Source organism: Hoplias malabaricus, chromosome 4 (assembly GCF_029633855.1).
Source record: "Hoplias malabaricus isolate fHopMal1 chromosome 4, fHopMal1.hap1, whole genome shotgun sequence".
NCBI lineage: Eukaryota > Metazoa > Chordata > Actinopteri > Characiformes > Erythrinidae > Hoplias > Hoplias malabaricus.
In genome coordinates this window covers 19,993,769-20,008,671 of record NC_089803.1, presented here as the reverse complement: position 1 = coordinate 20,008,671, position 14,903 = coordinate 19,993,769, and the positions used below count along the sequence as shown (strand labels likewise).

The 14,903-nt window shown below is 40.5% G+C and overlaps 1 protein-coding gene across 1 annotated transcript in view; it reads right to left on the bottom strand.

Annotated features, from left to right (window-relative positions):
* Nucleotides 1–821: 821 nt before the first annotated feature.
* The window catches only part of trpc3 (transient receptor potential cation channel, subfamily C, member 3), a 42,496-nt gene continuing 28,414 nt past the window's right edge, over nt 822–14,903 (bottom strand). The window contains exons 6-11 of the mRNA XM_066667904.1: nt 13,765–14,029; nt 11,019–11,214; nt 9,682–9,891; nt 6,967–7,050; nt 6,122–6,197; nt 822–3,689 (exon numbers count right to left, since the gene is read on the bottom strand). Of these exons, the coding sequence (XP_066524001.1) occupies nt 3,547–3,689; nt 6,122–6,197; nt 6,967–7,050; nt 9,682–9,891; nt 11,019–11,214; nt 13,765–14,029 (974 nt within the window). The 3' untranslated portion in view covers nt 822–3,546. The remainder of the gene's footprint in view (nt 3,690–6,121; nt 6,198–6,966; nt 7,051–9,681; nt 9,892–11,018; nt 11,215–13,764; nt 14,030–14,903) is intronic.

The following is a 14,903-nucleotide window of genomic DNA, read 5'->3' as shown; positions in this document are numbered from 1 at the left end:
GAAGAGCTGACACTGTGGGAAGAAGACATGCGGACAGAAGCAGTGTGATCCTCTGGGCAATGTTTGGCTGCGAAACTCTGGGTCCTGGCATTCACGTGCTTGTTATTTTGAAAGGTACCTCCTCTCTAAACATTGTTGCAAACCAAGTGCACTTCCTCATGGCAGCAGAAGTCCCTGTCTCAGCAGAATATTGCACTGCCACACTGCAAAACTGTTCAGGAATGAGTTAATGAACATGATAAAGTATCTATGACTTTGAAGTAACATCTCAATTAATGCACTAACAAAAAGATTTTCCTGCAAATATCTGGATTACAATATTTCAGACACACTTTCTTTTGATCATAGTCCCCACATACTTCAAACTTACATCTTTTTAGAATAAAGTAAACCAAGTGACTCAAAATCTGACAGAAACAGGACAACAAAGGCTGCGTTTTTAAACTGTAGACACTGAGGGTATCCTTGCTTTATGATATTTAACAGAACACATTAGTAAATCAATGGCTTTGTGTTTTCATATTTTCCATCCTACAAAAGAAAACAAAAAAACTGTGCTCTCATACATTGTGACAGTAGTATGCAATAAGACACTTCACATGGTTACAAAATAAATGCATATTTAATTAAGCAAAGAAAACTTATTGATTTATTAAATTCCTCACCTAACTCACAGTTTTAATTATCCATTTTAATTTAGATATAATCAAGCACCACCTTTCTTGACTCCTACTCCAGGGATGTGCCTGTAAGCCAGGGTCTCTAAACTTGCTGAACAATGTTATTCCAGAATCATAAGACTTTAACCCCATTTTGTTTCCTGTTTTAGCCTTTGCATATTCCACCCATAACATGGGTCTCACCCAAGTCACACAATGCAACCAAGCATTTCCTCTGAGACATGTGCATTCAGCCAAATCTATTCAAAACGACACCGATATAATGTCCCTTGACAGCTCTGCATGCTTAGAGGAGAACACAATGCTCGACTCTTCTATGTTAGCTAACAGACACATGCACTGCCTAACACTGCTGAGTGCTGAGGGGAGGACTTGCTGGGACTCACACTCTCAGTCTCTGATGCCATTACACACAACACTGGGGTCTGAACTTGGGCTTTCACAATGACACTTTAAATATTAATCATTGATCATAAGCCAGTAACATACACAAAATATATTGCACACTGCCGTATCAAACATTTCAGCTTTCAGAATAATCAGATTACACCCTCAGTGCTTTAAAACCGAATTACACTCTGCAGCTGCAGGAGAAGCAAAAATTACTGACTTTACCTATTGTTCCTTTAACTGGAGTAATATCATGTATAGCTGCAGTACTGCTCCTTTTCTTTGTCTTACAAAATGCACGTAATTAACATTCATCCAGTGTCTGATAGGATTTTTGTTTACAGGGCCTTTTGCTTCTCACTTCTCAGAACTGCAGCATCATTGACTGAGTCAGAGAAATGAAGGAAATGCAGCATAAATAATATATCTATCTATTTTGACCATTCAGTGGTCTCATCAGCCTGGTTGGCTCCACCAATGGAAGAGAACCTTTTTTGCATGAAGGGGAAGAACCAGGTTGTTTTGTGATTCATGTCACAATTCATTCTTCATTCCACAGGTGGGTCAATGATTAAATTCTTCATTTACAGCATAACTCACCCACTGAATATCCATTCATCCATCCATTATCTGTAACCCTTATCCAGTTCAGGGTCACGGTGGGTCCAGAGCCTACCTGGAATCATTGGGCTCAAGGCAGGAACACACACTGGAGGGGGCACCAGTCCTTCACAGGGCAACACAGACACACATACTCAAACACTCACACCTACGGACACTTTTAAGTCATCAATCGTCGTTTTGGACTGTGGGAGGAAACCGGAGCACCCGGAGGAAACCCACGTGGACACAGGGAAAACACACCACACTTCTCACAGTCAGTCACCCGGAGCGGGATTCGAACCCACAACCTTCAGGCCCCTGGAGCTGTGTGACTGCGACACTACCTGCTGCACCACCGTGCCACCCACCCACTGAATAATTATACGCAAAACAAGCTAGAGGGGACTTCACCTACAGAAAAATTTTCTGAAATTACATTCCAGTTTTACCTTTCCGATAACATTTATGAATGGAGATATTTGGTCCATCAATTACTATAGAAAACTGTTTAAATGTATTACAATATATTATATATCATAAATGGTGTTTGCTAATGTTTGAAATCTAAGTACAACCCCGGCACCAACAGTGGGAGGCTGATGACGAACACATGCCTCCACTGAGACAAGAGCTGACAACCACTGCCTCTAACGCAACACAACCAAACAGCCCCAGATCTGTCACATCAGCCAACAGACACACATGCTAACTGGCATTGTGCCTTTTTATGTGGGGAGTAGGCATACCCAACCCCCTTCTGCTTATTGAGGTTATTTACATTAATATGGAGAAATTGTTGACACAGGTCTGTGCAGACACGTGTTGTTTAGTCTCCATAAGAAAGAATGAAATAGGATGCTCTGGAGCGGCCACACAGCTCACCAAGTCCAGTGCTAACAGCAGCTAACGGGAATATAATCTACATGGCTGTGGATGAGTGGAACTGCATTATGTGATGTGAAAGCACTCTATGCAGCACCTTTGGGATGATTTGGAGTGGCGTTCATGATACAGAACTTATTGTTTAATATCTGTACCTGACCTCACTAGCGTTTACGTGGCAGAATGCAACCAAATACTCAGAGCAATGTTCTGCCATGTAGTCCACCACCGCAGAAGATTACTGTAACAAAGCAGGACAAAGAAAAGAAAGGTTTGATGAGGAGGTATCCAGTAATGTTTGGCCACAGAGTGTAGTTTGACAGCTAGGCTCATGGGTATAAACTAAGTAAGTTTTAGTACTGAATTAAAAGACATGGGTTCCAGTGTTTAAGCTACAGTCTCTGGTTTTATTGACTCTCCTTAAGAACCCATTAATAAATCAAAAGGAAGTGTTTTATCCTGCTTGATTATAGAATATCAACTCAACAGTACACAGTCCCAATTCTGCGCACACAGTTCTTTGAGGACAATAGATCGCACACGAAAACAAACTAAACCCTGGCAATGTAAACACCAGCTGAGTGTTGAGTGGGGAACCAAGCACTGTACCTGAATGAGGGAGAGAAATTCAGCAGTGTCATCCTGAGTCTTTAAACACAGACTCGACCAGGGCAGATGACAGAGTGATAATGAAAGTGACATTTGCATTCCATTTGCAACAAGTGGCGAGGGCCTAGACTGAGTTATCAGTTTTGCATGTGGTTGAGGCTGTCGTCAGTGCTGCAAGGGCAGGGCTCATATTAAAACGTCTGTCAATCAAATGCCCAATGACACAAAGGTTAAGGTTCAGCTGTGAGTCACAATGTGGCTCCTAGTCTTCACAACTACAGACATGTACAGAACTGAGTGAAACAATGTGGAACCACTGGTTCACGTGAATGTAGAAAAGCCACACTTTTTTTCGTGTGCCGGAGTGTGTCACAGCTTCGGTTCATGGTGCATGGACGGGAGTCAAGTTAACTTTTTCGCTGAGCTTCTGGATGAGCAAGGACAGCTCCTCTGTGGCCTGGGACTTCTCCTCTAACAGTTCGTAACGCAGACTGGAGATATCCTGCTTTATCTCCTTCAGCTCACCTGTTTATGGAAACACACACACACACACACACACAAAAACACAGATTGGCCACTCAGTCAGTGTGTGTTTGCAAGCCAGATTCTCAGCAAAAGGTCTGATGCCATCATTCATTTAGCACTGCTAAGGTCCGCCTACTTTACCAGGAAAGGGCTGCATGAAAATAAACAATCTAATTTTGCAGGACGTATAGGGAAAAGACTTCAAGTGGTGCATGAAAAACACATGGAAACATCTTACGCTTGAAAGAATGCTTTCAAAAGTAGCAATGGCTGAATGCTGAATCCACTGTAGTAACAGTTCAGTTATGTAGAGTGCAAAAAGTAATGTGTTCTGAATACTGAACAAATGCTGCTGTAATTCATTATACAATAACGTGTTTTTTACCTGCAGTACATCTTGTAATATACGTTTGAACCTTTGATTTTTTATTGAACATTTGTTTTTTTTCCTGTAACTATTGCAGCTGCTGTAGATATTCAAACCTAAACCACAATATTTTTAGTCAATCCTAATGCACAGTTAATACCCCTGTCTTTCATTACATATAAGTCTGTGTTAATGTGGCTCGTGCAAATATTAAGACACCCTCTATACATCGCAAAAGCCCAACTGTCCTTTCTGACAATGTCTAAGACTTAGCAAATCAGGCCTGAGGCATGTCAACCATTTTAATTAGAGTCAGCTGAATTTAATTAGCAAAATATATAGATTCTGTGTACTCCTCTAAGAAACCATCCAAAGACATGAACAGAAAAATAATCAATGGCCAGTTTCCCACTTTTCAATTAGAATTTGCAATGTAGAGTAACTAGAAAGACCAAATCTCCTTATAATTATGATGAATCTGCTGGAAGGCTTCAGCATCAGAGTCTGGTGTTTAGACTCAGGAGTGCTAGGGTATTGTTCCACTGAGCTGTGTTGTTTGCACAAACATAATTTTCATGGAACAGTCATTAGAAGCAAAACCTGACATGCAACTTGAATTAATTCTGGAAACAAATATTCTGAACTAATGAAATCAAAAAAGATCTCTTTTCCTATAATCAGCATTTGGAGGAAAAAAAGAACACTTTGTAGACAGTGAAGCGTGTGGATCTATGTTTTGGGGTTGTGTTGTTATCAGTGGCACCTACAGTATTGAATGCATGGAGGGACGTACCACACATACCAGAACATCCTGGATGTAAATGTCAAACCATCTGTTTACAGGCTGAAGTTTCTACAACAGGAAATTGAGCCACAACATACCTCACAATCCACCACAGACCTCCTGAAGACACACAAACTGAAGCTTTTGGAATGGCACTCACAGTCCCCTGACCTAAACATCATAGAAAATATGTGGATAGACTTTCATAGATTTCTGCAGGAGGTGGTATTACTAAGCTCCCGTGTAAGGTTTTCAAACGTTTGTACAGACCACGCTGATGACTTTTATTTATTTATTTTGATTATGAAAGACAGAGCAAATGTGCATGAGGATTAGAAGAAAATATTTTAGTGGTATAGTTTTTCCTTAAATAGCTACAGAAAGTATGTTTACTAGTTCTGTACAAAAACAACAAAACAAAACGTGAGTGCTCAGTTTTGCTAAAAAGTAACGAAATGAGTTGTGAACTGAAAACAGACATGTGACTTTTTATAATATTCTAAATACATTGCATTCATTCATTGTCTGTAAGCACTTATCCAGTTCAGGGTCGCGGCGGGTCTGGAGCCTACCCACTGGGCGCAAGGCGGGACCAGGGGGCCAGTCCTTCACAGGGTGGCACACACTCACACATTCACTCACACACTCACCCCTATGGACACTTTTGAGTGGCCAGTCCACTTTTTATTCATTATATACTTAACATTATTCATGTAAAAATCCTAAATAACCTTTAAACACAAAAGGCTATAAATTAAACAATTTTTCAAATGTCCACTAACTTTATCTGGCTTTAAAATGCTAATTGATTTCACGCTTAAAAACAAGCAGTTAGTTAGCTATGCTGAAGTTGGTACCACTTTAAAATAAGACTACACTTATAAAGGTTTATAAATGGTATCAAATCTGTTAATTTCATGGTTATTAATTTGGTTGTAAACAACTTCAAGTCATTAATAATCATTTTTAACACATAAAAAGCCACAGTGACCTCTTTTTTTGTCTAATACCAAAATGTCTTAACAAATGTATGCTGAAGCTGACAGAGTTAATGCCGACAATTGTCGGTACAAGTACACAGAGTCTCTGAGGCCAAGTGTCATCACAGTGTGTACTGCAGCATGCACCTTTAACTCTTGTTAATTGCTTCTCATTTCACACAGTTCTATTCTTCCCCTGCTGAAACAATAAGAATGATAAAATCCCTTCTTTTCCATTCACCATCAGCACTTTAGTCAGGCCTGAAAGAAAAAAGAATCTGCTTCTGAATCGCGTCCTTACCTTCATTGACTTCATCGTTCTCTTTGTCCACTTGTGCTTTCAGGACGTAGCGCTTAATGAGCCGCTTCATAATTTGCTGTGGGAAGATGATTGGAGATTGAAGATAAAAAGGAGATTAGAACAGACAATCAATGCTGAAATCTGTCATAGCTGCCACATGGGGACATTCTGTGTTTTGTCTGAATAGAGTGGGAAGAAAGAAGGAAGAGAAGGAGAGAAGAGGAGAGGAGAAGGTGGAAAATGAAGACAGAAGGATAGTCTGGTAAGATGTCAAATAAGAAAATATGAGAGCAGAGGATGGAAGGGAGATAGGACAAGGTGCAAGAGCATGCAAAGGGGAGGATGCAAGAAGAGAGTAAAAAGGTGGCCAAAAAGAAATGAGAGCAGAAAGAAAAGGAGAAGAGATGAAACAAGAAAGGGAGAAGTGGGGGGGAGCCCTCGCTTAAATGAAAGCTTCCCAAGTGGTTCTTGGCTCGTTCTGTGTGCCCCCTAGTGGCCATTCCACCAGCAAATGGAAATGGGCTTAAATATCTTAAATTATCATATATATTCCTTTCTCTGTAAAATATTTACCAGTTTAACAAGGACAGTGTTGGCTGTGTGTGTGTATGAAAGAGAGAGTGAGGTTATAAATATGTTGAGCTGTTAGTGAGAAATGAGAGATGAAAAGGCTGAAGTGAGAACCCCTTTCTTTGAAAACTATTCACTCTTCTTCATAAAGACAGCCCACTGCAGTTGTGTCTAATGGCATCATTGCCACAGAACCTTTTCTAGCTGCTTTATTTTCAGAGTGCAGTGCAGAAGAAGGGAGGAGATGAGAAGAGGATGGCGGACAGTAGTCTTGCCTGATAGCGTGTGGGTTGGTTGAGGATGCTGCTGAAGCTGTGAGACTCAGTCATGCGCATGTTGGACTGTGGGACAAGGTTCAGCTGGAAGCAGTGAAACACATACAGATGGTCAGTCAGGAACAAGTGATTTCTGGTCAGTCAGTCATGGCACAAGTATGTTACAGCAAACTCAATTAATGAAAATGCACATACATCAGGCTTAATATGCTGCATGTTTGGGGACAAACAAACACTCGTAAACACTTATTGGTGTTCAGTACCAGTCACAGTAGGTCAACAGTTTAGGCAGTTATTGTTAGCCATATTCGAGCCCTCCATTTTCAGGACATATTTTGATTACAGAGCTGATTTTGGTTGAATCTTTTATGTGGTGAACTTCTCTCTGCCTGAGATAATTTAAACGATTGTTGTGGCACCACAATGATCACAGCTGTTTTGAGATATAATTTACCAACCAAATAATATCTGAATATTAGCAGGCCCTGTTGTCAGAAACTGACCAATCGTTAACAGGGTTGTGGCTGAGGGAGGTGCATCTTGATACAAAGTGGAGTAGATTTGAGTCTGTCACAATTAATAGTGGACATAGATATTTAATTGCGCACTTAAACCTGGAAGTGATGGAGCCTTATGAGTTATATCTTACATACTTATATACTCTTATTCTACATTTATTTTTAAAATCCCTTTTACGTCATAGTGTGCACGCTCCTGACGCATAGGCTGTCCCAATTTTTAGACACCTAAATTTGCTGCCTACAGAGATACCTTAATCTGGCTGAATGTTAAGGCAGCAGTGAACCATTCCTCAGCCCCGGAGGCAATCCCATAATGCAACCCAAACAAAACTCCCATCTATTTTGCTGTTTTCGCAGAGCAACAATGATTAAAATCACGACAAATACGGGAAGACTAGAATCCACCGCGCTGAAATGCTGAGGCAACGCTAGCTGCTTCTGGTCGTGTGCAATGGGTAGGAATAAGCCGTGACACTTTTTGTGGATTTCTAGTTTACTGCAACATTTGAACGCAGCAGCTGTCCTTCACATTGTGTAAAAAGAATCAGGATGAAATTGGACCAATGCTCAAAAATAAATTGGAATAAAATGTGTAAGTTAAGAAGGTTTTTTCCCTTCTCCTATAAATGTACTGATTTGCATATACATGTTTTTTTCTTTGGACAGCAATGATCGCTTTATCTTATTGACTCTATCTTGTGTTTCTTTTTAATGTAAGGAGTAGCATTTCACGCAAATGTGTATGACTATGTACGTATGTGACAAATACTCTTCGATTTGATTTGAGTTGGAGTCGTATTTGAGATCCACAACTAATCATCCAAGGCCAGGTACCCGAGCTCACTAATGTTTGAAGGCTGAATGCAATCAAATCTTCACAGCAATATTCCAACAGCTAATATATGTCCTTGTCAAACTCCTTGACTGCAGAAGAAATGCTGGATGAGTAGGTGACAACAAACATTTGGCCATATAGTTAGTTAACATGGTTCCTCAACTTAAATCTTGGGTGGTTTTTAATAAACATCGTTTATCACAGTGCACCTCGGTTCAGAGGAAAAAAACGTGAACATGGTTCTCACTAAATGGCTGTGGATAATGGTTCTACTTCTGCATTCTACATAAAAAGTAGTGCCAATTTGTTGCCAGTAGGTGGCAGACTGGACCACTGAAAAGTTACATTTTTCAAAACAACACGAAGGCCCTCGGCTCAGTGTCTAAACAGATTCTATCATCAATCCACAAATCCTTCTCCAACTCCTCAGACACAAATTATGTAAATAGGCCTTCAAAGCTGCTACAGACACGTGTTAACGGATTAGGGAACAATGCTGACAAACGCAGGTGCTTTAAATATTCATACACAAATTGGAAGGAAAGCAAACTGCTCATTTTAATTAAACTCTACACTAACTTCATGAAGAGGAAAAGGCAGTCTCTGTGGCAAGGCTTTGATTCTCTTTGATGACAACATATCAGATTCGGATTTGTCAGCTTTTCATTTAGTTCAACTTGTAATTGAAAGAGATCCAGCCATTTAGACTGAAGATGAAATCTACAGAAGAGCGAAGGTGTGGGATGTCCACGCATTCATCCTCTGGAGTCTGCAAACCCATTTGAAATTTTATTAAAAGATAAATTATCTTTGCCCCAGTAATGAGCAGGGATTGCCCCGTTCACATCATCTAACTTCTCAGACCACAGGCCATATGAGCACAAAGCCATATGTCTCGTCTCTATTGAATCCAACAGCACACTTTCCTCGGGGTGGAACACTGATGTGTTTGCAATAAAGGAGAAAGAGATAAAGTGTTGCTTTATAGCTTCACAATCAGAAAGAAGGGCAAGATGGCACTGTTCAATGGAAAAGCTTATTTTACAAATTGCTACACACAAAATTTTACTCTCTACAAGTAGAGAGCAAATGAAATAAAGAAAAAAAAGAGAAATAAAGAGAAGACAGATTGACAAAAGATATAGAGAAAAAACACGCAAGGAGAATAGAAAGTAAGAGAAGAAACATGAGATACAGAGAAATAGGAAAGTAGCAGAAGAGAGCACATTGTAAATTGTCTTCAGTGTCTGTTCAGAACAGAGAAGCACTGCACAAATGTAAAGGTAAGTAAAGCATGTAAAGTTGTGTTCAGAGAGTATTCCAACACAATCTCTCTGTTTCTCTATTCTTAATGCCTACTCTGGATTTGGAGTTGTCCATGCCGAGCTCCACGTCTTTGTTGAGTCTTCTGCGGCGGCAGCGCAGGAGGTTGATGAGTTTACTGATGCACTGGATGAAGGACTTGGGGCTGGGTACGATGCTGAAGGGGGGCGGTAGAGTTTTGCCATTATCAAAATAGGACAGCCAGAGTTTAGACCTCGCAAACTTCCACTCCACATCTGCATCATCCTGAAAAACACAACTCATGAGAACAAGTACAAAGACAACCATGTAACTGCAGATGTAGAGGCTTATTGAGGTCCTTCATTAGTCTTTATTAGTTCCATCTTTGGAAACATATTGAAATATATTACGCTTAGCCTTAAGTATTAAAAGCATTTTTTGTGTAACATACAATTGTAATTCCAAATTCCAACATTCAAGAGTTAGTGTTTAACTGTGTAGTATTAAAAATGTATTTTTTTTATGTTGTTCAACAAAAAATAACCTAAAAATTAAGTAGTTTGATATGGCAAGCGAGGAGAATTTATTAATCACAGCATTCGTTATAGGTTTCATCAAGGAGAAAACACTGCAAAAGCATGTCAATCAATTTGATCTGTTCTCTGGGATAAGGTTTATTGTGATTTTTAATTGTATGTTACAAAAACACCAATAGTGTGGAGGTACTGGTGTATAGTTGTACAACAACTATAAGCTCACTTGTGGATTAAGCCATGATTTAATACAACTACACAATGAAAACTTACAGTGTAGAGATGCAATATCTGATATTTTTTCCCCCTTAGTATCCAACTGCAGTTCCCCAGGGATTCAGTTTACTAGATGTATCTCTAACCAACCAGAGAGCACAATGCATCTGACATTCAGCTGTCTCTTCCTCGTTCTCAGGGCAGTTTGCCTACAGTTAGTCACACAGTGTCCAAATCACTCATGATTTACCTTCTATCCTCATCTCACTTCCTCAGATTCTAATTTTGGGATTGTCAGACAGAGTGTAATATGCATATGCATAACTTTTTGAACAATATTTATCTATTTATGGAGTACATTGTGACCTGTACCCAACCCCCACATTAAGCCCACTGATGAGAAGTGGAGATTAAGGCTAGCTAGGAGTGTTTCCAGGTGATTACAGACATTTCCTGCCGATCAAAAAAGAGAAACTTTTAAAATCATGGCTTATATAACCTCCACTCATAGCCCTGTCATTGACTGCTTCCTTTCGATTAAAACCTTTACTGGATAATGCCTTACGATAAATATAGTTTTCACCTTTCACATTACGTCTCTGAAAATAAAGACTGTAAACAATGAAAGCACCTGATAAACAGAAATCTCACTCTTGAACTCACCTCTATCTCTTGGTAGGAGCTGTTGATCATAGCAATGAGCATGTTGAGCAGGACCACCACCATGGTGACGTTATAAATCCCATAAAGAACATAACCTATGTTCTCAATAAACTTATGGTCATACTTTAACACCACAGAGGAGACTTCAGAGAGACCAAATATAGACCAGAACAGGGTTTTAAAACTCTCCTCAACTCTGCAGTGGGACAGGCAGATATAGACAGAGAAGGAGAAAGAAGCAGAGGTTTAAAGTCAGATAACACATGCACAGCTGAGCCAAATCATTATGATCTTATTCAGTTGGTGGAGGGAGTGTGATGCTCTGAGCAATGTTCTGCTGGGATTTAGGAATTTAAATGTATGTCAATTAAATATGTGCCCCTTCATGGCACCTAGACCCGCTCATGCGATGGTGTTCCCTAATGACAGATGCCTTTTTCGACAGATAAAGCACCGTGCTAAATGCAGCAATCTGGGGAATGGCTTGAGGAACACACTGAAGATGTCCAGGTTATGCCATGGCTTCAAACTTCCCTAGATTGTAATCTGACTGAGTGTCTGAGAGATTAATTTAAAGTCGTCCAATCCTGTGCTGCTAACACCTTGATGGCAGATACCTCAGGCACTTCAGAGGTCTAAGATGCCTCGGAAAGGTCAGAGCTGTTTGGATGGCACAAAGGAACAACAGTATATTGCACAGGTAGTCAAAATCGTTTGGCTCCTCACACTATATAAATTATAAACTCTTTTAAGCTCTTTTAAGTTATTGGCTTGACTTAGGGTTCATGGAAACCTGATTAACTGGTACAAATCTTTTACAGTTTATTAATTTAATGATGTTTAGCTTTGGTTATTCAATGGCTTATTGCAAACTACAATTTAAAAAACATTTACTTTAAGACACAGACCGTTGACTGACCTGATATAAACTATGTTGCCAAAAGTAAAACTCACCCACCCATATCATTGAATTCAGGTGTTCCAATCACTTCCATGGCCACAGGTGATAAAACCAAGCACCTAGGCATGTGGACTGCTTCTACAATAATTTGTGAAGAATGGGTCAGTCTCAGGGGCGGCACGGTGGCGCAGCAGGTAGTGTCGCAGTCACACAGCTCCAGGGGCCTGGAGGTTGTGGGTTCGATTCCGGCTCCGGGTGACTGTCTGTGAGGAGTTGGTGTGTTCTCCCCGTGTCCGCGTGGGTTTCCTCCGGGTGCTCCGGTTTCCACAGTCCAAAAAAAAAAAACACACGTTGCAGGTGGATTGGCGACTCGAAAGTGTCCGTAGGTGTGAGTGTGTGAGTGAATGTGTGTGTCTGTGTTGCCCTGTGAAGGACTGGCGTCCCCTCCAGGGTGTATTCCCGCCTTGCGCCCGATGATTCCAGGTAGGCTCTGGACCCCCCACGACCCTAAATTGGATAAGCGGTTACAGATAATGGATGAATGGATGGATGGGTCAGTCTCAGGAGCTCAGTAAATTCCAGCATGGTACTTTGACAGGATGGATGAGTCTGGGTTTGGTGTTTGCTCGGAGAACGGTACTTCTCTAATTGCATTTTGGCAAGGGTAAAATTGGTGTGAAGTTGCTTTTCAGGAGTTGGGCTCAGCCCCTTAGTTCCAGTGAAAGGAACTCTTAATGCTTCAGCACACCAAGAGATTTTGGACAATTTCATGCTACATTTGTGGGAAGAGTTTGGGGACGGCCCCTTCCTGTTCCAATAGGACTGTGCACCAGTGCATAAAGCAAGGTCCTTAAAGACACAGATGAGTGAGTCTGGTGTGAAAGAACTTGACTGATCTGCACAGAGCCCTGACCACAACCCGACAGAACACCTTTCGGATAAATTAGAGCTGAGACTGAGCCAGGCTCTCATTCAACATCAGTGTCTGACCTCACAAATGAAGGTCAAATTAAATGAAACTGTTATAGCTGTAAATGGATTAAGAATAGTATGACATTCAAGTTCATATTCCTGTGAAGGCAGACAAGTACGTTTTTGGCATAGAACAGATGTTTAAATTTGACCTATACTGCAGTTAGACATTTTATCATGGTTCTGCTTTGTGAAAGTAGATAAGCGGTAAAACTAATATAAACTCATTTAGCTGTTCCACCAAAGTGCCTGAGCTCATGAAGGAGCTGGTGCTGGTCACAAAAACTAGTAAAAAACCTTAAGAATGGTCCTGCATTTCGAAGGGTATGAGAGCTGAATCTGAATCTGAACAGGACAGTTCAACAAACTGCCCAGTTAAATTATGACAGCCAAAAGATGCCCATATTCTCAGATTTCAGATTATGTCAGTGGATAACTGCTAGCACTGGTTCACAGTTCTCCTTCAGGATGTGTTTCATTCCCTTCTGCTTGCTGCGGCAGGACAGTGTCCATTCTGAAGATGATCAGTGTTTGAAATTACTTGCTGTCTACTTGCTTAGGGCTGTCTCTCTCAGTTCCGACTGAATTACTGTGGAAGTAGATCATGGAGTTTAGCTTACAGAGCCCACACCACACTCTCTGCATGAGTGAACAGAGCTCAAATTAATGCTCTAACCCAAACCTTTCCGTTTCTTACTGTTACTTAATTGCCTTTGCCTGCCATGCTTCACATGCTCTTACGCTCATCCTGTATTTAATCCCTTTTTCACACCCAGTTGTGCATAACAAAATAATGCATAATGCATAAGAAAGGCAGAAGAAAGTGAAAAGGAGAAGGTTGGCAAAGATTGGTGGTCATTTCTTTTCACTCACGTGGTGAAGGCTGGGTTAACCTTTGCTCCCAGGTAGTAAGAGTAGAGAATAAACATGCCGATCATAAACGCGAGGAAGACCATGATGAAGAGCACCATGAACTTGAAGATATCTTTGACGGTGCGCCCCAGAGAAATCTGGAGGGGGCCGAAACTTTCGTTGGCCGGGAGGATATAGGCAATCCGAGAGAAGCTCAGGACCACTGCGATGGCGTATAACCCCTCAGAGATTAGCTGAGGGTCTGAAGGAAGCCACTTATCCCTTGCTGAAAGAAGAGAGTCACAATGAATTTACACACCATTCAATAAAATCCTCATTATCATAACTTATGTTTATTTTTTATAGTGTCTTGCCCATGCTCAAGGATGCTTAACAAATACACAGCAAAATGACATACACACACTCACGTCCTCTCCCTCCAATGCAGCCATGGGGCTATGGTGATAGTCCCCTTCTTGTAGCTATTCAACAATCTCTTTACAAAAAGAAATTTCGTCTTATCTTTCTTTTGTTAAATCCAATTGTTAATGCCAGTCTAACTGAAATGTTTTCAGATTCTTGAAAACTGCTATGTTGGTTATGATAAGATAAAAAATTAATATGTAAATCTTTTAAAGGACCTCTGTGAAGGTTAATAGTAAATCTAAGACCACGCTTCACCTTAGGTCCTCTAAGATCAGCTGGGGGTCTTAGAAAAGCATTTAACTCCTTGATGGAGGAAGACAGATGCATTGGAACCTGAAATCCATTCAGTAAATCTTCTAAGTGCACCAATCCTGCACAATAGTCTACACCTTCTTATCTCTCTTTTTTAATCCCTAAAGCTGATCCCAATTTGATTAGCTTAATTATTTACTCAAAACTGAAAAGTTGTTCATCCGCTTATCAGATTGGTCTTTAAACAACCTCTAAGATTAGGAGTAAACATGGCTAATTTAATGCCTCAGATTATGCACAATTCTTTCTTCTTCTACTGCTATTGTTTCAATGGACTTTCACTGGAATTGATTATTGTGCTTTAATTGAAAAATCGTGAAAACACAGTTCATACGTTCTTGGTTGATTATCTGTTACTGGACAGACCATATTGGAGCTTGAACATTGAGATATGGTGTCCCACATGTCTTTGCTTTGGGGCC